Genomic DNA, 26,364 nt, shown 5'->3' on the forward strand with positions numbered 1-26,364 from the left:
GTAAATCCGGCTTGAACTTACCAGTCACTTTCTAATCTATATGTCTCAGTAATTTGGCAGACATATACTCTAAACAATCTCTAGGGGATGCAAATGGTTTACACTACTACTAACCTAACGGTTGCCAGTTCAAACTCACCCAGTGGTGCTGCAGAAGAAAGGCCTGGTGACAGGCTTCTGTAAAAATCACAGCCAACGCTAGGGTTGCCTAGAGGGCTTGTGGCGGGGAGGTTAGTTGAGAGGGCAGCCTAAGCTCACAAAGACGGCACTCAGGGACCATGGCCGAGGTCAATAATCGCAGCATCAACCTGCTGGCTGCAGAGACCGCCAGTCTGGAAGAACAACTGCTCAGATGGGGAGATGTGATGCTGATGGTAGACAAAGTCCTCCAGTGGGAAAGAGCCTAGTTTCCCCCTGCCATCATGGTATTTCTGATGATCTACTATCTAGATCCTTCCGTTCTGTCTGGTGTTTCCTGTATTGTTATGTTTCTGTGCTTGGCTGACTACCTCGTTCCCATTCTAGCGCCTAGAATTTTTGGCTCCAATTAATGGACCACTGAGCAGCAGCAACGATTCCCTGACATTTGCAGCAACCTAGTGAAAACGCGACACAGAGCCGTGGGCTGGTGGAAATGCCTTTTTACGCTAAAGGAAGAAATGCCTAAAATGTACTTCATGACCGTGATCGTTGCTCTTGCTGCGGTTGCTTGGGTGGGACAGCAAGTCCACAACCTTTTTCTCACCTACTGTGACTTTCACCCTGTTGCGTCCTGGACTGAATCAACATGGAATCATTTCAAAGCACATTGGAATGGCCAAGAGGGAGGTCCACAAGCTTCTCAAACAAAAAGAAAACAAGAATGAACAATGCATCTGCTGACTTGGGTGTGATTAGTGGCGTGTGTGTGGTCCCCGGGAGAAGTTTCTCCTGGGTGCTCCCTCTTTCTGCCCTTAGTTAATCGATACCCAACACTGGCCAAGTGTGCATAGTGTTTCTCTTGTCCAGTGGAGCCGAGTGCTCTCTCGTCGAGTGCTCTCTCGTCGTTTGATCTAATACATATGGACAGCTCTCTAGATTACTGACTTGTTTGTATTTTTCTCACCCATGGGCAATTGAATTCTTATTTGGGGGCAATCGCTTTTAAAGTAATATAGTGGTGGCCTTTATCCTTTAGTGTCCCTGTAGTTCGCAGTGACTCTTGGGAATTGTTCAAGTCCGTCTTTGCGGAGCTGATACAAGCTCCTGGTCTGTGGCTACAGGAGGTTAGTTCTGCTGTCTGCTACCAAGAACGGCTGGCTTCATAGACCCACTGATTTTGCTACCTCTGATGAAGAGACCAATTACGACTCATTCCTCATTCTGTTTCTTTCCCATGGAGGAAGAATCCCCACAGGATCAAATGAAAGTTATTTCCACACCTAGGATCTGTTGATTTGTCCCTTGAACAAAACTTAGCAATTTGTTGGAAACGTTAAACTTTTTCTCTGGTAGAGGGAGAGCATTTGTTCGAAATCCTGAGAGCCTTATCAATGGCAGACTTCCAACAGATGGACTTAAGGATTTTTTATGTAGTTTTCATGGCAATTTTTAGCTGACTAAAACTAAAGTGCAAAGAAGGTCCAACACATGTCTATGACCTTCATGCCCCAGACCAGCCGGTGAAGGACAGAAGTGTTCAGTTAGGCAAGATCCATTTCTGTAGAAAATAGCTTGTCCAACTAAGGTTTTAAAGGACTAGCGTGTGTCATTAAGCCTCAGGACTCTCATTTGATGAGTCAGCTCTCTCGGCCCCTATAGGTTTGGAATAGGAGGTTGAGGGGGGCTATGTTGACATCTGACTTTTTTCTCCCCTAGATCCTTCTCTGAAGAAGACAAGGGCTGTAGGTTAGAGCCGTCTCATGACACTGTTTGCCTCTGGTCTAAATAGATTTTAACTCCTTAAAAAGTCTCATGGACTCATTCTTTGTTTTAAGTAGCTAGGAATGTATAGAGTAGTTGAAATCTGTAGGAATGATCCCCTGATGACCAAAAAAGTTGAAACAGATTTGGGAACAATTCTTAAAACTCTGATTAAATAGGTGTCATAAGAGTTTTGTGAATGTCGAGTGCAGAAGGGATCCATTATCAGGCATCAAAGAACAAAAAATCATAATCATTGTGTGCTCACCTCCCTGATATGATCACTGAAAACAAATGGGTGCATAAGCAAATGTGGTGAAGAAAGCTGATGGTGCCCGGCTATTAAAAGATATAGCGTCTGGGTTCTTAAAGGCTTAAAGGTAAACAAGCGACCATCTAGCTCAGAAGCAACAAAACCCACATGGAAGAAGCACACCAGCCTGTGTGATCACGAGGTGTTGAAGGGATCAGGTATCAGGCATCATCAGAACAAAAAATCATATCATTGTGAATGAGGGCAAGTGCAGAGTGGAGCCCCAAAGCCCATCTGTTGGCAATTGGCCATCCCCTTACAGAAGGGTTGCAAGGAGGAGACAAGTCAGTCAGGGTGCAATGTAGCAAGGATGAAACATACAACTTTCCTCTAGTTCCTAAATGCTTCCTCCTCCCCCACTATCATGATCCCAATTCTACCTTACAAAGCTGCCTAGACCAGAGGATGTACACTGGTACTGATAGGAACTGGAAACATAGGGAATCCAGGGCGGATGATCCCTTCAGGACCAGTGGCACAAGTGGCGATACCGGAAGGGTGGAGGGAGGGTGGGTTGGAAAGGGGGAACTGATTACAAGGATCTACATATAACCTCCTCCCTGGGGTATGGAAAAACAGAAAAGTGGGCGAAGGGAGACGTCATACAGTCCAAGATATGACAAAATAATAATTTATAAATTATCTAGGGTTCATGAGGGAAGGGGAAGCGGGGAGGGAGGGGGAAAATGAGGAGCTGATGCCAGGAGCTTAAGTGGAGAACAAATATTTTCAGAATGATGAGGGCAATGAATGTACGAATGTGCTTTACACAATTGATGTATGTATGGATTGTGATAAGAGTTGCATGAGCCCCTAATAAAATGATTTTTAAAAAAGCTCTGTGAATGTATTACACTGATGCTGTATCACTTGGACTTTGTACTGTAGACAGCAGAGCCTGTGCAGCTTAAAAAATATTTCATAAAAAATAACCTTAATTGTAAATGTGTCTCTAAATTGTAAATATGCCTGCCTTCCCATCTTTTTTGTGTGTGCATATTTGTGTGTGTGTGTGTATGGGGGTGGGGGAGGGTTACATGTTTTCCTGATTAACTACTTTTACATTTTAATTCTGTACTATTCCTTCTACTTTGTTTTGTGTAAGTGGAATAAAATAGTTGGCATTTCAAAAAAAAAAATCACCGCCAAGAAAACCCTATTGACCAGCTCTACTGCAACCGGTGTACAAGGAAGCTTCAAAGACTCTTGTGGAAGTGAATGTAAAAGTTCATGGAATTTGTCCATGCACTTTTTGAAGCCCATGTGAATACTGCAAGGAAATAATAGGAAAGAAAAATCATCCCACAAGTGTTCATGTTATAAAGAAAAAGGTTTTATTGATCAAGTAGGACTCAAGAAATGTGAGCAGCAATTCTAATAAAAACAGTCTTTTTTCCAGCCTTTTGACATCTCTCCCCACCTGCCTAGGAAGGTATATGCAAAAACACTTCAGGGAGGACATGAAATATTTTTGCTAGGGTGTATCAGGATTCTGGAAATCTAAATGTTCCCTTTTTTTGGGGGGGAGGGGTTGTCATATGACTAAGGCACTAAAGAAACCACACCCCCAAGGCTGATTCAATGACCTTAGTGGGGAAGGTGACTACAGAATTGATTGAGCAGAGCAGGGCCTCGTTGAGTGCTGTTAATTATTATACTAGGACAACACGTGGCAGTCCATCAGGAGTGGTAAACCAGGCTGCGGTGCAGTAACCCATGAGCACCCTATACACGGGTACCAGGTATGCCGTGGAGGTCTAAGAAGCTAGGAATTGCGTACCCACATGCTCACTCCCATTTACAATATTCACTGTCACGGAGCTTTCTCCTAAGGTCTCATAGAAGTCTGGGGGCCCTGGAAAACACACTTATCTTGTGTTTCCCCCTTGAAAAAGAACTTGGCAATGTTGGGTTCCATTGTACATTGCGTCACCATGAGTTGGGAGCCCACTCACCAGCAGTTAACAACATCTTTTTAGGGATTCTTAAGTATTTCCCAGGAGCCCTGGTGGCATAGAGGGTTATGCATCCAGCTGCTAACTCCAAGGTTAGCAGTTCAAACCCACAGTCCCCTGCAAGGGAGAAAGAAGAGGCTGTCTGTCTCTGTAAAGCTGTGAAAGTCTTGGAAACTCACAGGGTCACTCAATGGCAGTGAGGTTGGTTTTTTAAAGTTTTGTCTTCCCAGGGAACACGTGCTGCCTGTTCTTAGGGAGGGCAGGCAACCTAGAGGCAAATGTCCTGGGCCCGCTCTTTTTGGAGGGGAGATATCCTCAGACACTTCCATAGGCAGCTTCAGCTCTGTCTTGTAGACTGGAATCACTGGCATATTGATGAAAAATCAAAAAATACTACCAGTCATGGATGCGACCTTGATTCTGAATGAACACAGACTTCCAGGCTAGGGCAGCAGTGGTGTGTAATCTTCAGAGTAAGCGGCATAATTACCCTATCTGGAAAGTTTCTTTCCCTCTTCCTAGAACAAAAGTCTCCTCTGCTATTGTAGAAATGGGGAGAATTGACGCTGGTTGCCCACCTTGGAAACCAAGAAGGTCGGCTCCTGCCGGTATCAACTCACCAACACCTGCTATAAAACGGTGGCCAGGGCATACAAAACAGTACCATCCACTGGGGATGAGTCGATGATTAATCCTTGGGGGAAAAACAAAAACTTTTTCCTGTAAAAGTGCCAGGAAGGAATTCTAAGTGCTGTGTTTTCTTTCGAATGTTCTACACATGCTTTCTACCTGAGCAAGTCTTGAAGAAAAATATCCGGCCCGCAGAAACACAAGAGGATTTTAGGCTATAAGTAAAAGTCCTTATTGTCTTCAGATTGCACAATACATCTTCTAGATTATGAACTGATAACGAGCACAGCAAGTTCTGGCAATGACCATGAGAGAGCAGGCGGCCTCCTACAAGACCCAAGGGTACGTGCTTGCATTTGGAGACCAAAGTGTACCTCAGACATTCGGTCAGGGATCACCAGCCTGGGCTGGGGGTCTGTTTCTGCCAGGGTCCTGAACTACAAGGTCAGGGCCTGTGCCTTCCCAGTTGACATTTTGATGGCCGTGCCTACCTGAACCTCCATGGAAACCCTTACTACCTGACGAAGAGGAAACAGTAGCTCAGAAAAGGCAGGCATCAAAAGGTACCACCATCAGTCCCTGGGACTCTGGCGGGTCTGGCTATTACTCCAGTGCTAAATATCATTATTGGCAAAAGTAGAAATCTATTTGGTAAAGAGAGTTCTGCAAAGACTGATAGACAGCTCCCATACCAAAAAATAAACATCTATAAGAGCTATGATCCATTATTAGTAAAGTGCAGCTGTTTCAAATCGTCTAGTTAACAATTTGTAAAAGTTAGTAGGCATTGAGGGAAAACACTGCCTGGCTAGGAACGTCTTAAGGGGCTGCCTGGCTGCTCTGTTGCTTCGACTTGGCCTCTATATTTAGCACATAGTCGTGGCGGAAGGATGAGCGGACAGTGCGATTCATCAGGGGCTGCAGGGGCCGGAAGTTGTCGACCATTCTTTTCTCTTTCTCCCCCTCTGATGTGAACAGCAGGGTCCGAAATTGATCAAGCTAGAAACAGAGAACAGCAAATGTAAATCGTTTCAAGAGGAAAGCAACATGACTAAATGAAGGCATTGCATTTGTGTCAAAAGCCCTGAAAAGCACGAGCCTAAAGTGGGACGCAGAGGAAAGACTTCTGGGAATGCCTAGGAATGCCGTCAGGGTTTGGGTGAGGAGAAAAATCCGGGGACAGTGTTGGAGACAGCAGCAGGTTGTGTGAATCTGGGAGAGGGGGTGGCACTTGGGGAAATCACCAGAGGGTTTGTTTGTTTGATGTTTTAAGTTTATACAGAGATCCGCATGAATAGGTTTTAACAAAAAAAGCGCACTTACAGTCGGTGTCAAGTGAGAGCATAAAGAGCTTATGTTTGCCGGTGTTTTGAACTCTCAGCTCCTATGAACTTGAAGCATCTCTTAACCTGTGTCTAAACACGACGTTAGCACATTTGACTAGGAATATATAAGATGAGTTGACACAGTGGCTACAACAATGGGCTCAGGCATGGGAACCAAAGTGCGGTGGTGCAGGACCGGGCAGCGTTGGGTTCGGTTGTGCAAAGGGCCACTCTGCGTTGGAGCTGACTTGATGGCACCTAGCAACAATAACATGTTAGCATTATGAGATGTTAAAAATGGATGCCAGATCTGGAGCCCAGCAGTCTCATGCGGGTGTACTTGATCTTACTTCCAGAGAAGCTGTGGAGAGAGCTTGGGGGTTGTGAGCAAGACGGCAGCCATGTTGAAGTAGAATCTATTTTGTTCTACAGTTGTTCTTGACGGTGTTTACTATTTCCAAGGGTCCTCAAGAGCTTGGAATGTTAATTTCTACTGGACTCCTACTTGGGGTCGACTTGACCCTTCCAGCTCTCTCAGCCATCGTATCTGATTGAGAAGGAGTGGTCAGTTGGAAAGTACAGGTCAAGCTAATGGATTATAGCGTTCTTCTTTTATGTACTCACTGTGCTTTCTGTACTAACTGCTTTATGGTTTTTTGTAGCCTGCCTTGGATCTTAAGTATGATAGCTCACCTGTGCGTAACATGTGAATAATAATATTCTTTGAAGACAATAATATCAACATCACTTGGAAACTGGGATAATTCGAGCACGTTCTGGTGGATGCTCCATTGGCTGTTCCCCTAATAAAAAGTTTTTCTCTGTTCCACGTAGAGTGGTTATTAATGAGACTCAATTAACCCAGGGCACAAACTCAATATTTGGGGTAACAAGCTTACCTGACCATGATCAACCTCTATTGGTTGCTTCTTAATGATCCAGGTGACAGATTCAGAGAGTGGTGGGGTGGTCAGAGACCCCGAGTAGGTCCAGTAATCTGGGCAGGTGGGCATCAGGCAGGAAGGATCGAATGACGCAAATTCCACAAGGGTGTTCTGACCAAGGAAAGGGTCACAGAGTCAGTGTTTGATGGTGACAGCCACCAGGGAAGGGCACAATATGGTGATGCAGGGGACCAGCAGTGGTCCAGGGGAGCCTGCGTGCCTGTGAGGAATGCCCCAAGCTATCACTCTTAGCACTGAATCATACCCGTGTTTTGCTCCTGCAATTCGTTGTGCACTGCTATTACCCACAGTGGCATGCTGCAAAAGCCATGCCCTCCTCAATTCTGTGTGTGGAGGAGGGCGACTCTCCTCTGAGGAATTAATAGGTGGTGACGGGTGCCTAAAGAAAGGGGCCCTGGTGGTGGCACAGTGGTTAAGCACTGGGGTACTAAACCACAAAAAGTCAGCAGTTCGAACCCACTGGCTGCGCTACAGGAGAAAGACTTAGCTGTCTAGCAACCCAATGGGGGCAGTTCTACACTCTCTTATAGGGTTGTTATTGAGTCGGGATGGGTTTGGCAGTGGATTGGGTTTGGGGAGGTACTGGACCAAGGTGGTTGCTTTTACTCTGTGGATAAGAAAAAGAAAGCCTCCTTTTTGAATGATATGCAAATGAGAAGCCAGGGTACCAGCCAGACATGGTGGGTCAGGTAAGGTGAGACAGGAGGAGGAGACAGAAAGTTACATCCAGAATTTCCAGGGAGCAGTCCCTTTGAGCTTCTGGATCTCAAAGCATGCATCGAAGAGGTTGGACAAAGGTTTCTGGCCTGCAGGACATGTGTACGTGTTCTTTAAAGCTAGGCAAGTCAAGTTTCAGTCAAACTCCTCTTCCTACTGATAGCTATGAAAGGAAAGCACGCGGGCTTTGAAAGGGCGAAGAAGCCCTAGTGGTGCAACTGGGTTATGTGTTGGGCTGCAACTCACAAGGTCAGTAGTTCAAACGCACCAGATGTTCTGAGGGAGGAAGGTGGGGCAGTCTGCTCCCATAAAGATTATAGTCTTAGAAACCCTCTAGAGCAGTTCTTCTCTGCCCTATAGGGACGCTATGAGTCAGAACCAACAATGGTGCTGGAAAGCAGCTAGCAGAGATCATTCAACAACCGAAGCCCAAGTCCTCGTCCCTAACCACTGCCAATGGGTCCCTTGCACATCCCTCAGGGCATCCTCTCCCCTAATGCGAGCTTTGAGAAGGCACATTGCTTCCTCAGACCACTCTTGAATCACATCTCCTGATTCATTCATCGCCACTTTGAGGCTGACACCGCCCATACCTTTCCAGTGTTTAGAAACAACGAAGATTACCTTGTGCTTAATCGACGGCAGCAAAGACACCAGTTTCTGCAGCTCTTCATGGTGTTTGCCGAGCTACAGAAAGAACCAGGGAGAAAACATGACACACAACGGAATATCCAACCCAGGAGAAACTGAGAATGGAACGGAACGGGAACGGACAGCCTGGCAATTACCTAAACCCCCACAGCCCAGTGCAAAAGGGGCACTTCAGCTGGTGACCTCACCCGTTTTCCTCCTCAAGGAGGTCAGCACAAAGGAGCAGGCTGTTTGCTGACAGGCTCGGCGTGCTCCCGGCCCACTGGTCATTTCATCTGCTGGCCTCTCTGAGCTCACAGGAGCCTTGGCAGCTGAAGAGCCAGGCGGACAGTAGACCGGCCACTGTCTCAGGTCTCTAGCTTTGAGGACCCATTGCAGAAGCCCGGGCTGCCAGGCTGGGCTTAAGGGCCCTCGGGTTTCCAATTCACTCCTCCCTTTCCTTGACCAGAAAGCCCGCAACCACGTGGAGTTTTACTTTCTTCACATGAGAGAAGGGACTGGTTATCTAGCCATCAGGTTTACATGACAAGCTAACTGAGTCCCACTCTGTACCCACCCCACACTGTCCTGTGTACCATTCACATGCGCTGCCATCAAGTCAACTCCGACTCATGGTGACCCCACATGTGTCAGAGCAGAACTGTGGCCCCTAGAGTTTCAAAGGCTGTTTGGGGGGAGGGGGGGAGTTGGAGGAAGTAGCTAGCCAGGTCTTTCTTCGGAGGTGCCTCTGGGTAGGCTGGAACCTTCAACCTTCTGATGAACAAGTGACATATTAACCGTTTGCAGCTGCAGGGCCTCCTGTCCAAACCCTCCCCAACAGTCATTCTTTTTGCGATCATTTCCCACAGTCGTTTGTGTCTTTTCATCCCATTTAAAATGTGTTTCTCATGCATTTCCTGTTTTAAGCAGGATTTCTTTGGAGTGATCTGCCTTATATGCGAGCTTAAATTCAGAGCACCCCCAGTTTGCAAAGGGCTATGGATGGCAGTGCAGCCCCAAGTCTATTTCCAGGGTCCCCCACAAAGATTACCGTTAACTAAGGCTAGAGATCATCTTGCCCGCAGACCAAGTGCCTCGGAGAGCAGATGACCCCCACTCCTCTGTTAGCAGCCTGTGTCTTTGATAGAGGTCACTGTACTGGGGACAGTACAGGGGGTCAACAAGATCATGAGTCAGCCCTCTCAGTGTTGCCCTGACCTTCTCGGTTGGAAGACCCTGGATCAATGCCATAAGCCCTTCTAACTCACAATGCACTTGTTCCAATCACAGTCCCATTCCTGCTTCTGTAGTTCCACCTGGAACTGTGATGTATTGATCTGCCACCACCTATGAACTTGCGACAGGTCCTGTTGCTCCTTGCCTATTTATCTAGCCTCCCAATGGTGAATCCTCAGACATCATTTTGACCTCCTGCTAAAGGTTTCCCTGTTCCAGATGATGTATTTGCATCCTTGTGTTTTTTGTCTCTGTTAAGACTTAATGTTCTCCTTAAATCATATTTAAGATTGGGGTCTCTTTTGTACCGTAAATCAGCTGTTACGAGTCTTGCTGGTGTAGCAAGTTATGCATTGGGCTGCTAATCGCAAGGCCCACAGTTCGAATTCACCAGCTGCTCTGCGGAAGAGATGGCTTTCTACTCCGGTAAAGAGTTACAGCTTCGGAGACCCACAGAGACAGTTCTACCCTTTCCTCTAGGGTCACTATGAGTCCACATCAACTTTGTATGATGGATTTTCATACAAATACATTTTCATGTATTTGAAATTAGAAATGTATTTTCATCCGAAATGCATTTGTTGTTGTTGTTAGTTTTCACAAACTTTACAGTTAAAAGCGTGCCTGCACCTACCCACGCTGATCCACGCATTCATAAGAGTTCCACCACTAACTGCATTGAGTATCAAGCTTTGCTTGAAATTCAAATGATGCAAATGAAAAATACCATTCCACAATGGCACTGGCCTCATGTCAAGGGCTCAATGGCTACATGTGGCTCGTGACCTTTCTATTGGGCAATGCTGTTGTCTACCATGTAAAATATGCCCGCAAAATCACAGTCTGTTGCTCCTATTCGCAATAGATTCTGAAACAAAACCATTTATGTATAAACACTGTGCTAGCTTTTCATTCTCGACTCCATTATTTGAAGTGGGTGAGATTTTTTTCTTTACCTTCAAAAAGATTCCGATCACAGCCAATCCATTTTCCTCCTGGGCCGCATCCTCAAAGGTCTCAAATTTAACCGCATTCCAATGGACCAGGTGGAGCTGCAAGGCCATGGAAAGGGGGTTTATTTTGTGAAAATAACGGGCTACCGAACAAAGCGCCAGCTTTACTCACTCTTATACCATGCCTGTTTTTGAAACAAGTGCCCCAATCCAAAATCAAGCCACTGGCCAATGCTTATGGCAATCTGCTAAAAAGGAGATTGGGGACAATCGTGACAGGAAGAAATCAAGCCAGCATGGCTATGAACAGGGATTGGGAATAGAGGGACTTGTGGGGAGAAGATGGAAGAAGTACATTTATGTGGGGAAGTGAGTCACATTTCCGTGGTGGGTCACCATTTGCCCCTTTTCATCTGCCTTTGCAGGACATACTACCCCATAGCCTAAACCCACGTGCATCAAAACGTGAGACAGTGAGTGATAGAATCTCTAGTGGTGTTTAGACCAGAGGTGAAGACACTTGGCTTCTTTGGCAGCTATCCACTGAAAATGTGCTTCTTTTTATCTTGAATATAACCTTGAACATGAAATTAGGGTGGGGAGCTGTAAGTAAAAATTCTCATGCCTCATGCAGTCCTTATATGTCTCTACAAATGATTCCTCACTGAGCATTCCGGAACATTCTGTTCTTTATATCACCTTCACCCCAGCCTCCCAAGTGAGAAAGCTGAAGGTCACTGTCAACTCTGCTTTCTCCTCTCTTGAAAAGAACTCCGCCCCCCCCCACCAGTCCAGTAGTTCTCATTCTAGCGAGCCTTGTTAAAGTTTGCCTTTTCCATATCTATTCCTGTGACTTCGTTTCTTTGTCTCTGTGGGCTGGCCTGACTTGGCTCGGGCTCAGAATTCTGACTTGGTGGCCCTGCAAGGAAGCGCTCCAGTTCAGCACTGTCACGTTCAATTCGGCCATATTGTCCAAAGTGAAGGAAGTTGTCATTTTCATAGGTCTAAACTCTGGTGGCGGCATAGTCGTTATGCGTTGGGTTTGTGACCACAAGGTCAGCAGTTCAAAACCACTAGTCGTTCCGAGGGAGAGAGATGAGGCTTTCTACTACCGTAAAGGGTCACAGTCTTGGAAATCCACAGGGGCTGGCCGCGCTGAGTCGGCATCAACTCGATGGCAATGATTGAGGGAGATAGGGTCACTATGAGTCAGAATTGACTCAATGGCAGTGAGCTTGGTGGTTTGGTTTGGGGTGGCAGGAGCCCGATGGCACAGTGGTTAGACACTCAACTAGCAAACAAAGGATCAAAGGTTGGAACCCATCAGCAGCTTTATGGAAGCAAAGACCAGTAGCGTGTTGGGCTAGGCATTGGGCTGCTAACCACAAAGTCAGTAGTCAAACCTACCAGTCACTCTGAGAGAGCAAGAGGAGGCTGTCTTCTTTCATCCGATGTACAGTCTCAGAAACCTGCGTAGGGTGGCAATGAGTCAGACTGCACTCGCTGGCAGTGGGGCGGGTTTGGGCTTAACCTTTATGGAAGCTGACTGCCACATCTTTCCTCCCGGAGCGGCTGGTGAGTTCGACCCAGTGAGCACTTAACCATAGCCTCACCAGACCTCCTGCTTGGTACAGACAAAAGTCCAATAGCACTTATGGGAGGAGCCCTAGTGGTATAGCTGTTCCGCATTGGGCTGTGATCTTAAAGGTTGGCGGTTCAAAACCCCCTACAGGAGAAAGATGGGGCTTTCTACTCCTGTAAAGAGTGACAATCTCAGAAATTCACAGGGGCAGCTCTACCCTGTCCTATAGAGTCGCTATGAGTCAGAAGCAACTTGGTGGCAATGAGTGACATCTCAGTGGCCCATAATCACAACCACAAGCTGAGTTGAGTCAACTTAAAGAATGCAGCCTGTGTCACTAAAGTAAAACCCAAAAAACCTTCCACTGCTATCGACAGAGTAGAACAGAGTGGAACTGTGCCTGTGGCTTTCACAGACTCTGCCTCTTTCTGGCAGTAGAAAGCCCAGCCTTTCTCTGACCCTCTCGTTCGCAGCCCAACTCCAGGGCCCTCCCTGAAATATACATGTAAAAATGGTTGATGATTTGGGGGATGCTTTGCTGCAGACATTTTCGCTTTTTTTTTTTTAAAGGCATGCCTCTGAGAATGCCCTCAAACCCTTGCAGGAACGGCCTGGTTCTTCCCAATCAGCCCTTTCTTAGAATGAGAACCCTTCAAACCAGTCACCCCGCCAAGTGTCCCGGCCCCAAGCAGCTGCCTTACGTACCTCAGCTGGGTAGCATTTGCTGTCCACCGTGTGCTCTGAGCCCCACGTGTTGATGGCCCCCCAATGAAAATGGAACTGCTTCAGCCGATAGTTGTGGTCCAGTGGTCCTCCCTTGATTACTGAAAGGACACAGCCGGCAAGTCAGGGGGCAGTCACTCATGCTGGGGACTTTGTCTTACAGACCTGATCTCCATGTGGTTAACACATGGTGGCGGGTGGCAGGGTGAGACCGGCACCCGGCTGACACCGAGATTTAACTCTACACCACACTCCATGCCCGTCCCTCAGTGAGCTTTGCATTTTGTGACAAGGTAAGCGATCCAGTGCACACTCCCTGCCTCCCCGCCCCAATATCCATCCAACTCAACATCTTCAAAACGAAAACAGCGGGACAAAAGCAACTTTCTTTTATCAGGCAGATATTTTCCGTGGTGTTTCTCCCCCCATGCACACACCTCAGCACCGGTTCTGGGTTGAATGTTATAAATACCCCTTTCCCTCAAAATGTGATTTTTCTGGGATTTGTGGCAGCAACATAGGACAGGCAAACGACTCAAGAGACCACAAGGTCTTCCAGCCTCTCTTTCTCGGGCTTTAGGTTGGGTGAATTTTTTTTTGTTTGACTCCTAAGCTAGAATTTAGTACACGTTACCTGTTCTTCATGTGTCCCCTCCTCCCCCCCATTTCTCATCAGACCAGTGCTGCAACCCAGAGGGCATTCATTCGATAGCCTTACGTACACTTTGGCGTGTACCTTAACGGCCCATTGATTTTATGACTCCAGGAGCCATAGCACTGGTGACGCCTGTGATGTGCGTTGTTGTTTTTGAAAACATTTATACATTGTTTCCTCTTTCCAAAGCAAACCGAAAAGGAAAAAGGGCTTCTGTCCGAGGTCACTGAAGACCCCGGTGATCACTTCCCCTCGAGGGCCGGGGAGGTGCCGAGAATGCTGGCCGTGAGTCCGTGACTCCAGTACATTGATCCCCGGCTAGGAAGGCGGTGGCCAACGTGTGCAGAAATAATACTGGCGCATCATGAGACATCTCCTCCAACATCAGTGTCCACGAGCAGGCCCAGGAGAAGGAGTCACCAATTAAGAGGATGGGATGGTGGACAGAATTGGTGTTGGCAGGAGGAGGGGTTGGTTGTATGTATGTGTGTGTGTGTGTTTTCAATCACTCACCTAATGCTGATTCACATGGTACTACAGAAAATTTGGAATCAGTTGCCAATATTTAACACTGAGCAACTTCACATAAAAATCCAGGTTCCCAAGAAAAGACTTGGAAGGGGGCCAGTCTAGCCATGTTGGATGTGCCCCAAGAGAGCCTGAGTAGAGGGCCAGCAAAGCTCTGGCCCAGAATCGCTGCCTCTGAGCCAAACCCTTCAAGAGTTAGGCTATACTTCTATTTGGGCTTGCTCTTTGGCCCCTTGCACCTTGAACTTTACTGGCAGTAATACCTAATACCAAGGAGCCCTGGTGGTTCTGTGGAGTAAGCATTGGGCTGCTAACCACAAGGCCAGTGGTTCAAACCCATCAGCCACTCCGTGAGAGAAAGATGAGTCTGTCTGCTCCTGTAAAGAGTTATAGTATCAGAAACCTTATATACTATTCCTATGAGTTTGAATTGTCTCGGTGGCACTAAGTAATACCTAATGCAAGCATCACACTTCCACTTCCCCTTGGGCTATCAGAAGTCATTTCTGCTCAGAAGCCTTCCCCTGTGCCCACCTCCGTGTGAGCATCTCTCCCAAGGTCTTCCTCCCTGCGGCACTATCTGCTCCTGAAGGCCGGAGCCATCCCCTGTCCTCTTCCTACTCCGAGCCCCCAGACCTGTGCCTGGCACTTGGGAGATCCTCAATGAAATCCAGAACAAAGGAAATGACCTGGAAAGAGACTGCTGGAGTCCTTCATTAGGATGAATGAGTTAGGGGAAAGGATAAGGCAAGGTGGGGTGATGGGAAGCAGTGTGATCAAGACAGTGAGTGGTGAAGAGCGACAGAAGGCAGTGACACAGTCCCAATGGAGAACCAAGGAGTAGAAACCAAATCCATTGGGGAACTGCCCTCAGAGGCTTTTCTAGGTTTTCACCGTTCTGCAAGCGGACCGCCTCATCTTTCTCCCCAGTGAGGCGGGTGTGGGTGGTGGGTAGGTAGGGGGGTCACAGCACTAGCTTTTTGCTTGTCAGCTGAGCGCTTCATCACTGCACAACCACCAGGGGCTCCTTCCAATAAATCCAGATTTCTCTACTGGAGATGGTGGATTACTCCTTTCCTTACCTGCTCGCAGATGAAAAAAAGGGTAGACTTGCGCACATTAGAAACAGCTAGGAAAACAGCTTTCAGCCAGCCAGCCAGCCATGGCATGTTCAGCCCTTACAGAGGAGAAGTGACGAAGGGAACAGTGACCCACAGGACCTGATCCACAAAAGTCAAAGCCAAAATCAAGTCCAAGGGAAAACATTGTATGGCTGGATCGTGGTGATGGCTGCCGAACTCTGTAAGCTCCCTATCCATCCATCACTGAGCTTTGGAAAACAACCAGTAAATGCAGGACCAAACGCTGGGCATGAGAACACCAAACGTTTCTGGGAACATATCCCATGTCCACAGAAGCAAAGCAAGATGGGGCTGAAGGCTCTCTGAGGAGGCCACTCATGGGACTCATATCACCTTCTCTTTTAAGGCCTCCTAAGACCGCTCCCAGGAGTCATTTCACACAGGTGAGACATTGACAGGGATCATTCATGGAGCGTGGCCCATGGACAATTTTGGACCCTTTCCCACAACATTTGGTGCCTTTCACATGCCCCAGTGACACTGTGGCGAAAGCACTCAGCTGCTAAGCAAAAGGTCAGCAGTTTGAACCCCTTAGGAGAGAGTCGTGCTTTAAAGATGGCCAGCAGCAGTGGAACCCCCTGAGGGCACTTGCACTCAGTCCTATAAGATAGTTAAGAGTTGGAATCGACTCGATGGCAATGGGGACGATTTTGGTCTCCCCACACCCTCGTGACAGCCTGATTTAATAAACTGTGTCCTGTTATAGCTAACCAGCAGAGGGCGGTGGTACAGCTGGTTACATACCTTCTCTTAACACTCCTTTTCATTAACTGTAAGGCCAGTCCCCTTGGCGCCTCTTTCAGGTTGGATTTCAGCAAGATTTCATTCTCTCTCTCTCACCCTGTCTTGGTCCACCTACACTGAAGGGTAAGTTATTTGGGATGATTTTCTCAAAGAACCAACTTGTGATTCCATTGATCTCTGCTCTATTCCTTATAATGCTCTTCCGTCTGCAGGCCCTGAGTTGCTGGCGTTCCTCGCTCACATCTTAATGCAGAAATCTAGGTTACTGAGTTGAGAGATGTCTTCTTTTCAACAACAGGCAGTTGCATCTAGAAACGTCCTTCCAAATACAGTGCTATAGCTGCCTCTCAAGAAGTTTGCCATGTTCGGTTTTCCTGCAGTTTTTTTAACTTCTTGGTAAAGGACACTGGAGTCGCGCCTTTCCTGAGTGTTTTTTTCCCAACCCTATCTTGAACTCGATGACACTGATCTTTGTTAGAACCTTCCTTTTCTAGAAGTGTTTCTGGTCTGTCTGCATTTCTAACATGTCTGTGTTCGCTTTTACTTTTTCTTCCTTTCTTTTTTGAGGTTCACTCAACTCCCATCCTCTTGAACCGCTATTGGTTCATTGGCAACAGCGCGGAGGAAGAGCAGGACAAGAACAAGCAGGAACTAGACCGTCACTGAAATGAGGTGAGAGACAGAGAAAGAGAGCGTTAGGAGCTTGTTAGAGAGCGAGACCATTTTTTAAGAAGGTAAGCAATAAAGCACAATGAAAGGCAGGCTATTGGCCTTGATCTGGCCCAACCAAATGAGTAGGAAATCAGCAATTACAGCTCTACAACTTTTTTGGCATGTTGTGTAAAATCATGCTATAGTCAGAGGCTTTGCAGGTATCTAAAAACCTAGTAGGAGCAAAATGCTGGTCATTTGTTTTCCATGGGAAACTGGCAAGGCACATGGGTGGGGTGGTGGTGCTGGAAAAGAATCTGGGATCTACTGTGCAAGAGAATAAGAGGTGATTGAAAAATAAAACCACTAGCTCTTTGCCTGGAATGATCTTGGAATTAACTACCTTGGTTAAGTAAGCCATTAAAGGACTTTCTTTAGATTCCAAGTTCAATAAGGTCCTGAGGTGTTGGCAACAGATAATAACCAGCCAGACTCCTGAGAATCTCTAGATTATTCAGGGCCTTAGAAGGCTGACCAACATCTAGGAGCCTCAGGGGGAAGGAGAGGAAGTGGCCAGGGACCCAAGCTGGAGCTGAGGCTCAGGAAGCCTCCTAGGTCTTCAGGAGGAGGGTATGAGTTGGTTCTCTGTGGAGCAGGTCAGCCTACAAGTTCAGGTTGGGCGGGAGCAGTGGTTGCGTTCTTATTAAAAATCAAATGCACTGCCATCCAATTGATGCTGGCTCATAGCGATCCTACAGGACCAGGTAGAACTGTCCCTGTGAGTTTCCAAGACTGGAACTCTTTGTGGGAGTGGAAAGCCCCATCCTTCTCACCAGCTGCTCTAAGCGAGAAAGTTGAGGTTTTCTACTCCTGTAAAGAGTTACAGTAAAAAAAACCAAACAAACAGATATAGTGTCAGAAACCCACAGGGGAATTTCTACTCTGTCCTATAGGGTCACTGTGTGTTGGAACTGACTTGATAGTGGAGGGTTTAAAGAGAATGCAATATTCTGGGCTGTTAGTTGGGAGGGCACATTCTGGAGTTCTTAAAAGAGAAGCTGGGAGGGAATGGAGAAATTGCTTCTTGTTGTTGTTATTGTTGTTGTTAGGTGTCCTCAAGTCAATTCCGACTAACAGCAACCCTACGGAGAACAGAACGAAGCACTGCCCGGCCCTGCTCCAGCCTCACAATCCTTCCTATGCTCACTATTGCTTCTTAGTCGGAGATTGATAAGATGATGCTCGGGGCTTTTCGAAATGTCGGCGAAATATAATAAGGTACGCTGGAGGAGAAAGGGGGAAACAGTGGAAGGGAGGACACTTCCGGCCTTAAGAAGTGACCGGTAACTTCCTGCATCACAGCAGAGACGTACTGTGTGTTTAACCTCAGTTAGTTTCCTGTGTGCACATGATTTTTAGATAGGGAGATCATAAGAGGAATAAAACAGTCTGTTGGAGGAAAGGAAATAAACTAGAAAGACATCCCCCACCTTTTTTTTTTGCAATTGGGCCAGCGCATCACGACAAAATGCAAATGAATCCACCACGGAGGAGTTGGGACTTCAAGAATGACGAGCGACACACAGGCGTGAGCACGCCTATTTCATTCGCTTGTTTCCCCTCATTCACGCTCACTTTCCTGGACTCCTGTCCTCATCTTCGTGAGAGAAACCAGATTTCTTTTAGATCAGGGTTCCTTATCCTCAGTTCTAGCAACATGTGAGGCAGGAGTACTCTTCGTTAATCCCATGATAGTTTAGTGGGTTACGTGTTGGGCAGCTAACTGCAAGGTTAGCAGTTCAAACCCTCCCAGGGAGAAGACGCCAGTCAAGAGTTACTGTCTTGGAAACCCACAGGGCAGTTCAATTTTATCCTCTAAGGTTGCTAGGAGTTGGCATTGCCTTGATGGCAGTGCATTTGTGTTTGGGTTTGGTGTGCTGTAGGATGTGTAGCCGCATCCCTGACTTTGACCCACTAGATGCCAGGAGTAACCCTCTCTCCCTGCCCCAGCTGTGACACTCCATACGCCCTCTAGCTATTGTGGGTAAGGTGGGGAGGGAGGCTGGCAAATGGGCCCCTGGTTGGGCACCATTACTTTAGATACACGATTTCAAATAATAATGATTACAGGCTTCTGAGGACTATTGCCATACCATCATGGTCAGTAAGAACACCATCAACCACAAGAAATCAATCATCTTCTGCCTTCAAGAGACTCCCAGATTTTCCATTATCTTTTAAAATGTTTCAAATTCCTTTACATATGCTGAAGTCGAAAGAAAAAGAAGATTCCACAAGCCAGGTAACCCGTGAATTTGGAAATCCCTTGGAGCTGGTTTCTTTTAAATCAGAGCACGTCATTTCTGGACCAAAATGAACAGATCCGGAGTTTCCTTTCTCCTGACACACAGAAAGAAGCTGCAACTCCATGGGGTGGGCTGTTTCTCTGGATCACAAGTGCTTTCCGCCTTTGACAGGGGGCTGTCTCCATCCCTTCACCACCACCCCACCCTCCCCATCCCCGCCCCCGACAGTTTTATGGAGATGGTTTAGCATTTTCCTTCTCCGGCAGGTTCTGACACAGTTCTGCCTGACTTTGATAGGATTGTCTGTGTGGCTCATTTTAACTGGTTTCTAAAGCACAGGACCTTTTGTCCAGAGGTGTAAGCTTTTTACCCCCACTCCCAGTGCTCTGAAATGTCCTCAGTTCCAGAACTGAACAAATGGCCTGATGGCGGGAGAAAGCAGCCACTTGTGGAACCCTGCGGGCCTCTCACGCCGCCATTGACAGACCAATGAGAAAGTCTCTATATGGAAACGCGGGTGTTAAGCCATACTGACCACAACAATGGGCTCATTGTTGAGATCAGGACTGGGAGGGTGGATCAGGGCCAGGCACCATGGATTTCATGTGATCCATCCCCTCTCGATCTTAATCATGAATAATATTAATGATTTGATACTTCATTAATGAAAAGGTTCCAATAAGACCTCTAGCGACTAGTAGCAGGAAGCACGCCTAAGAACCAGGAGGGAGTTTTTTCAATCCATTCAAAAAGCACGTGAACTTGATGGCATGCCCCATAACAGACAAACCAAGAGGACTACAGAGGGGAGGGGGCCCACTGTGGTCTTGAACTGCACACTGGACGCCCAGCTCTGGCTCTCACCTGATTTGTCAGCAGAGTCCTCAAATTCCACCAGGAAGGAGTAGCCGTTATTCCAGACGTGGAGGCAGGTGGATGGATCGTAAGAGATGGTCAGAGGTTTGAGGCCAGGATCATAAACACTGTCCCTCCACCGGATGTTGATGGGCGACTGACGATCACCGCCAGGAAGCAGGTCTACCCTCTCCCAGAGCGGATGCACTAGGAGAGAGGGGCCGGCGTTATGCTCGGGCCTATCCACTGTCACTTACCACACCAAGCACTCCCACTTGGGGATAACTGGATGAGGCGCAGCACCACTCGAAGCATGGGGAATTACTGCTTCAGGGCTCCACCGATGCCTAACCCACAGTCATAGTAACAACAATAAAACTTAAAATGTCAGCAGAGCAGCAAGTTGCCATCTTGTAAAGCCAAGCATGTCAGCTGCTCACACTCATGTCCCCACGTCCAGCGCCATGCAGTCCTGGGACAATAGTAGAAACGCCCAGAGGTTAGACCCCCTCCTGGAAATGGGATGTTCTTGAAAGAATTCCTTTTCTCTATGGAGAATACTCTGGGCCCCATCTCTCTCCCAACACTTGCTTGAGATGCAAACACAAATTGATTTACCTACCATTCAAGAACAGACCTCTTTCCAGCAAAGTAATGCGACAAGAGGGGAACGAAGTTTGGGAGAGCAAACTGCTCAAGGTGGTGTTGCTTTTGCTGGTGAGCTCATAGAACTAAGGGCAGGCCATGAAGCTCACATCCTATAAAAGGCTTATTCCTTATAAGTGGGAGGTTTGGCTCCTTTCCTATGTTAGCTAACTTCAAGGGTGAGGCAGCCATTTTGAAAATCCAGGGAAGAGTATAAACATTGTTAAGATCCTACCTTAAGTAGCCCTGGGGTGGGGGTAGTAGGCTACACATTGAGCAGCTAACCTTCAGGTCAGCGGTTCACACACCAGCAGCGCCACTGGAGAAAGAAGTGGCTGTCTATTCCCATACAAGTCTGAAGTCTTGGAAACCCCAAAGAAGCAGTTCTCTCTGTCCTATAGGGTCGCTATGAGTTGAAATTGAGGTTGGTGGGTTTTGGGGTGTTTTTTTTTTAGTAGGGTGTCTCTCAAGTTGTCAACTTGCCACACAAGTAGCTCGTTCTTTTTGTTCTTCGGTACCATTGAGTCCGGTCTGACTTATGGATAAGACAATGAAATGCCCCCTGGTCCTGCATCTTCCTCACCTTCGTTGTTATGCTTGAGTCTATTGGGGTAGCCTCTAGGTCAATCCATATGACATATTAAAGAGTCAACGCCCGTGCGTGCGCACACACACACAATCTGTCCCCATAGGCACTGCTCCCACCAGATAGCCGAGTAAGTTCAGAGTCTTTGCCTGTGGCAAGTCCTTCAAAAATGGCAGCGGTGGACCGCTTGACATACCTGTACATGATGACTAGATGTTGTTGCTAGGCATCAGAGCGACCCCAGATACAACAGAACCAAACACTGCCCGGCCTTTCGCCATCCTCACAAGCGTTCTAGATTGTGACCAGAATCCGCAGATAGAAAATAGGAGGGTTTGCCAGGCCTCTGTCATGTAGAAGTCACATCATTGGGTAGACACAAGACCAATGACCCTCTGCCTTGTGCCCCACCATTGAGTCTGAAGATTTGAGATAGCCACAAAATGTAACTGCCACCCCATCAGCTCCCTCCGCCACCCCCCACCCCCGGCTATCACTGTGCTTTCATGAGGAACATGAACCTGTCTCTGGTTCTCTCTTTCACAGGAGACCTTACTCTCCCCTCAGTACTTGCCCAAGGCTGGAAGTTCAAGCTCTTGGCCTTGAATTTTTGGAGACAAAGCTGCCAGAGTATTGGTATAGAATTCTCCAGAAGCATCTCTGTTTTTCTCACCTCAAGGTCCTCTGCCCTCCCAGAGGACATCTGGCAATGTCTGGAGATAGCTTGAGCTGCCACAACTGGGGGGCAATGCTCCTATCCTCTAGTGGGCTCAATAGGCCAGGGACTCCAACACTCAGAGCAGCTCTCGCCATCAGTACTCTCTGGTCTAGAAGATCCACAGTGCCCCCGACCAGCAACCTTGGTCTGGAACAAAAGGCTCTGTAAAGAATCTCTTCACAGAACGCAGGTCTATCTCTGGGGCGACCGGAACTCAATGTTTTCCTTTTTGTTTCTTTTATGTCTATGAATTAAATAAATAAAGAGAGAGCCAGAGCACACGCACGCTAGAGAGAGCAAGCAGAAGAAAAGCTGTTTCGGAAACCTACAATGTAAAATGCATTCAATACATTCTGATTCCAATGTGACTAGGAAGCAAAGTCTCCGAGGGCCTGGCCATCACCTCCTCCTTTCTTTCTTGTTGCACAGCAGCACATAGTGAAGATGGTATTGAACTTCCAAGAGGCCAGGCTAGGAGTGGGTGGAGGGAATGTCAGGAGCTGAGCAGGACTGTTGAAATGAATGTGCGACAAGCAACAAAGTTGGGTTTCTACATGTGGGGAGAGAAGCCTTTGCAACACAGACCAGTGAAACACCAGTGGCCTTGGCCACTGTCCACCAGGAAAGGCCAGTTGATGAGGGCTTGTTTTGCTTTTGATAAACTCTGACTGTGTTACCCTCTCCTCGCCTCCTCTTTCAGTACAACAACTCAAACTCACTGTTTGAAGAGCCTTGTCTTTCTCCCTCAGAAAGGCTGGGGGCTCCAAACTGCTGACCTTGCGGTTTGCAGCTCAATGTGTCGCCCGTTATGCCATCAGGATTGAACAAAAGAGAGACCAACAAGATTTCTTGGAGGTTGCTCAGACTTTCCTTCAAAAGAGGAAGGTGATTAAGTGTTGGGGAAACAGAGCGTGCACATTAAGGGTTGTCTTGCAGAGAAACATGAACTAAACTGAGATCGCCCTTAAATCAACCCAGAGTTGAAAGGGAGAGTCCTGGCTTGGGCAACAGGTAACACTCAGCGTTAGCTAACTGAAAGGTTAGAGGGCCAATTCTACCCAAAGGCCCTGCAGAAGAAAGGCCTGGCGGTCTGCCTCCGGGAAAAAATCCGCCATTGCAGACCTTAAGGCAGTTCATTTTCCCATTCATCGGGAAGGACGTTGGTGCCGAGGGAGAAGAACAGCCTAATTGGCTGGTGTTTGAGAAGGCTGAGGTATGAGGCCTCAGGCCTGGCAACTGTGAATGTCAACTACCGGGGGGTGCACAGGCTCCCTGGGCACTGCCTCTCTCTGCAGAAAGAAGGCACAGGCAGATTTCCACAGGGATTGTCTGGAGGAGCCCAGAGAAGTTGGTGTCTTGCAGCGTCCAGAGTGATTTGGGAAGAGAAAGCGTGCCTCTGGACTCAGCACCATGATTGCTGCCACTGCCCTAGGTTCCGGAACCAGGAAACGTGCCTGTGTGCGCGAAGGGATGGTTTCTCTTGGCGAACAAACAACTAACAAAGACAAAAAAAAAAAAGGAAATAAGACAGCCCTGTGGACAGTTCTTGTCTGACACATACAAAGGTGCCATGGGTCAGAGCCAACTGGATGGCCAGGGGGTGGTGCTGGTGGTGGGAATTTCAGTGAATGGGTCACAGCACCACCAAGAAGGCGTCATTAATCCCTGGCTGAACAACAATGCCTTTAGATTCCAAGGGCTCAGTTGTCTTTCTCATTTGGAAACTGTACCCAGGTTTGCTTAGTTTGTGTTTGTCCTCCTTTTCCTCCAACCTTGCTGGGGGGAGGGGCACGGGGGGGAGGGAGTGGGGTGGGGTGCTTCTCCGCCCCTTCCTCCCGGTCCCCCTCTGATCACCTCCTTGGCAGGTTCCTCTGGTAATGCGACCCCCTCTCCCGATGATAAGTTATCTTCAGGACACTCAGTACAGAGTCATAATCATAATGATATGTATCTATGCTTCGTGAGCTGCCTCCCCCAAGCAGCCCTTCAGGCTTCACTTGGGCAACGAATGGGTGAAACAGGCCACTCCCTTGGTCTTTATTTCCTATTATGCCATTGGTCACTCCTTTATTGGGTCAGACTCTTTGAGGCTGAGCTCTTCCTCACCTTGGCCAGGACCACCAGCGTTTATCAGGGTCCCTAACTAACTGCCGTCGAGTCGATTTCTACTCAAGGCCATACGTGCTCGCGTGGAGCTGTGTTCCACAGGGTTGTTCCACGCCTGCTCACAGGAAGCCACTGGCCAGCCTTCTCTTCCCAGGCAGTCTTTCCACGGTTGACTGTGTTAACCACTGACACCACCGGGGACTCTAGAAAGACATTCCATGGCCTTTCTTCCTCACCTGTTCCCCTCTGCCACTCATCAGCTTTCCTAAATTGTCACCTCTGCCATATTGCTCCAGGGCTAAAGTCAATCGCGAGTTGAAATCTTTGTGTCCAAGTGCCAAACGTCCCCTATGAAGAAAACCCCTTCACCTAGCTAATCTCATCTCTCCTCATTCTACCTAGGTGCCTCTCGCCCCTAAATGCCCTTCCCCTTCTCCCACCCTTTCTGGAAGTCTGGTCCCAGCACAAGTCTCATCTCTGGGCGGGAAGGTCTGCTCCACCTTTTCTCTGACCTTACCTGCACTCATGCTCTACCGACCCCTGCCTTGACCGGACTGCTCCTGCACTTTTTCTATGGCCTTCAGAGCTCAACTGGTAGCAGGCCTGGAGAAGGCACTAAATGTTTGCTTTTGTGATAGAGAAAACCAAACAAGCTAACTGACCCCAAGACTCTGACCTCATGGCACTGCATGCAGATAGCCTCTCCAGCGAGGCAGAGAGGCAGGCAGGCAGGCCGGCTTACCTGGAACTGCTTCCCAGGCCACTTGACTGCACTAACCTGGTTCTCTCTGGCTGCCAAATGCCTACAGCAGCCCAAGGCCAGCTTCCAGCCTCATTCTTGATGCGCCCCCCCCATATTGAGGGGCCTTTCATCTACTCTTTCTCAGCACCCACTCTGTCAACTCCAGAGCCACTCACCCCAGGCGAGCAGACCAAACTGCGATGTGCTGTTAATGGGAACTCCCTACTGGACTCTGCAACACACGACACAATTCTCACTCTCACTGCCATGGAGTCGGTACTGGCTCACAGTGACTCTATGGGACAGGGTAGAAGGGCCCCTGTAACTCTTTACAGCTGTAGAAAAGCCTCGTCTTTCTCCCGAGCTGCAGCTGGTGGTTTGGAATTGCCAACCTTGCTGTTTGTAGCCCAACTCGTAACCACTCAGCCACCAAGGCTCAACTACACAATTAAGATCAAATAGCTCACTCTTAATTTTCTCCCCCCTCAACTATACAGATTCAATAGATTAAGTTAAATCAACTATGTTACTAAAGTTAAGTTCACCTGTTGGTTTTTCAGGTTTGGTTTGTTTTTAACTTCTAAAGATATAGCAACTAGAAGGTGTAGGAAGAGCCCTGGTGGCGTAGTGCTCATGTACTGGGCTGCTAGCTACAAGGTGGGCAATTTGAAACCACACCAGCTACTCCCTGGGAGAAAGAGCTTGCTACTCTAGTAAGGAGTTACAGTCTCAGAAACTCACGGAGGCTGTTCTACCTTGCCCTATAGGCTCACTATGAGTCAGTGGCAGGAGTTTTGGGTTTGAGAATATGTAGGGTTACCTCTATGGCTTGCATTCCTGGCCTGCCTTCTACATGGGAGCATTCAAAAGTGTGTGGGGAAATGCTATTATCTTTCATTTCATTTTCCCAGAAACCGTTTGGAAGCCTCCTCGTACAGCTCCTGCTCTCTAGCCTCTGCTCTGTGTTGTGCTGACAAGGATCCCTGGATTGCTGAACTGCAGCGTCGGCAGTTCAAACCCACCAGTCGCTCTACTGAGCTACCAGGGCTCCTGGCATCACTCACTCTGAATTGCCAAAAACAAACAAGCAAAAAACCCCAAATGTACCACCATCAAGTCAATTTTGACTCACAGTGTCCCTCTAGACCGTGTTACCCTGCAAAAGAACTGTTTCTCTTTCTAAAAGTAGGGTGCTCAGGGAGAGGATGAATCATTGGGAGCATAAGAAGCCCATGTCCCTTCCATTCTAGACAACAGGAGTCTGTATATCTCATTAATGGAATAATTGACACAATTAAATGAATTTTCCTCTGCTCTACGATCGCATGCCTAAATTTGATTTAATGATAATTAAGTTAAATTTCACCAGATGAAATTTCACTGAGTGAAAGGGATTTTTCTCAGCTCTCTTGGCCAACAGCTGCAGGCTTTTACTCTTGATTATATTTCAAAGTCGCAAAGTTAGGATGTCAATGGAATGACCTAATTTGCAATGAAAACAGTCATTTTCAGTTGACAGCTAGTGATCACCTGGGGGAGGGAGGTGGAGAGGGGAAGCAGCACCCGGCATCCCTTACACAGGCTTCTGAAAAAGAGTAGTGACCTGGCTAATCGTAGGCTGACCCTGAAGCTATGGTGATGAGGAAGGTGCTTCTGATGCTATGGTAACAATCAGATTACTGGAAGTAGCTGCCAACACTCTGCACCTCGGGAGGAATTGTTGCCACTTGTGCACATCGGATCTTCTCTGGGAGG

The 26,364-nt window shown here is 47.7% G+C and overlaps 1 protein-coding gene and 1 pseudogene across 2 annotated transcripts in view; one reads left to right on the top strand and one right to left on the bottom strand.

Moving 5' to 3' along the window:
* The first annotated feature begins 275 nt into the window (after positions 1-275).
* Positions 276-882, top strand: LOC101663433 (annotated as a pseudogene).
* Positions 883-4,570: 3,688 nt separating this feature from the next.
* Positions 4,571-26,364, bottom strand: part of CA5B (carbonic anhydrase 5B) — a 29,861-nt gene continuing 8,067 nt past the window's right edge. The window contains exons 3-8 of one of the 2 annotated variants that reach the window (XM_004710009.2): positions 19,822-20,019; positions 12,914-13,032; positions 10,630-10,725; positions 8,432-8,494; positions 7,025-7,180; positions 4,571-5,799 (exon numbers count right to left, since the gene is read on the bottom strand). In XM_004710009.2, coding sequence (XP_004710066.1) covers positions 5,620-5,799; positions 7,025-7,180; positions 8,432-8,494; positions 10,630-10,725; positions 12,914-13,032; positions 19,822-20,019 — 812 coding nt within the window. In that variant the 3' untranslated portion in view covers positions 4,571-5,619. Of the gene's footprint in view, positions 6,929-7,024; positions 7,181-8,431; positions 8,495-10,629; positions 10,726-12,913; positions 13,033-19,821; positions 20,020-26,364 lie in introns of both variants that reach the window. The other variant, XM_045290712.1, reaches the window with a different exon arrangement.

This window comes from Echinops telfairi, unplaced genomic scaffold (assembly GCF_000313985.2).
Source record: "Echinops telfairi isolate 266 unplaced genomic scaffold, ASM31398v2 ScPeMD7_53;HRSCAF=182, whole genome shotgun sequence".
Classification (NCBI taxonomy): Eukaryota; Metazoa; Chordata; class Mammalia; order Afrosoricida; family Tenrecidae; genus Echinops; species Echinops telfairi.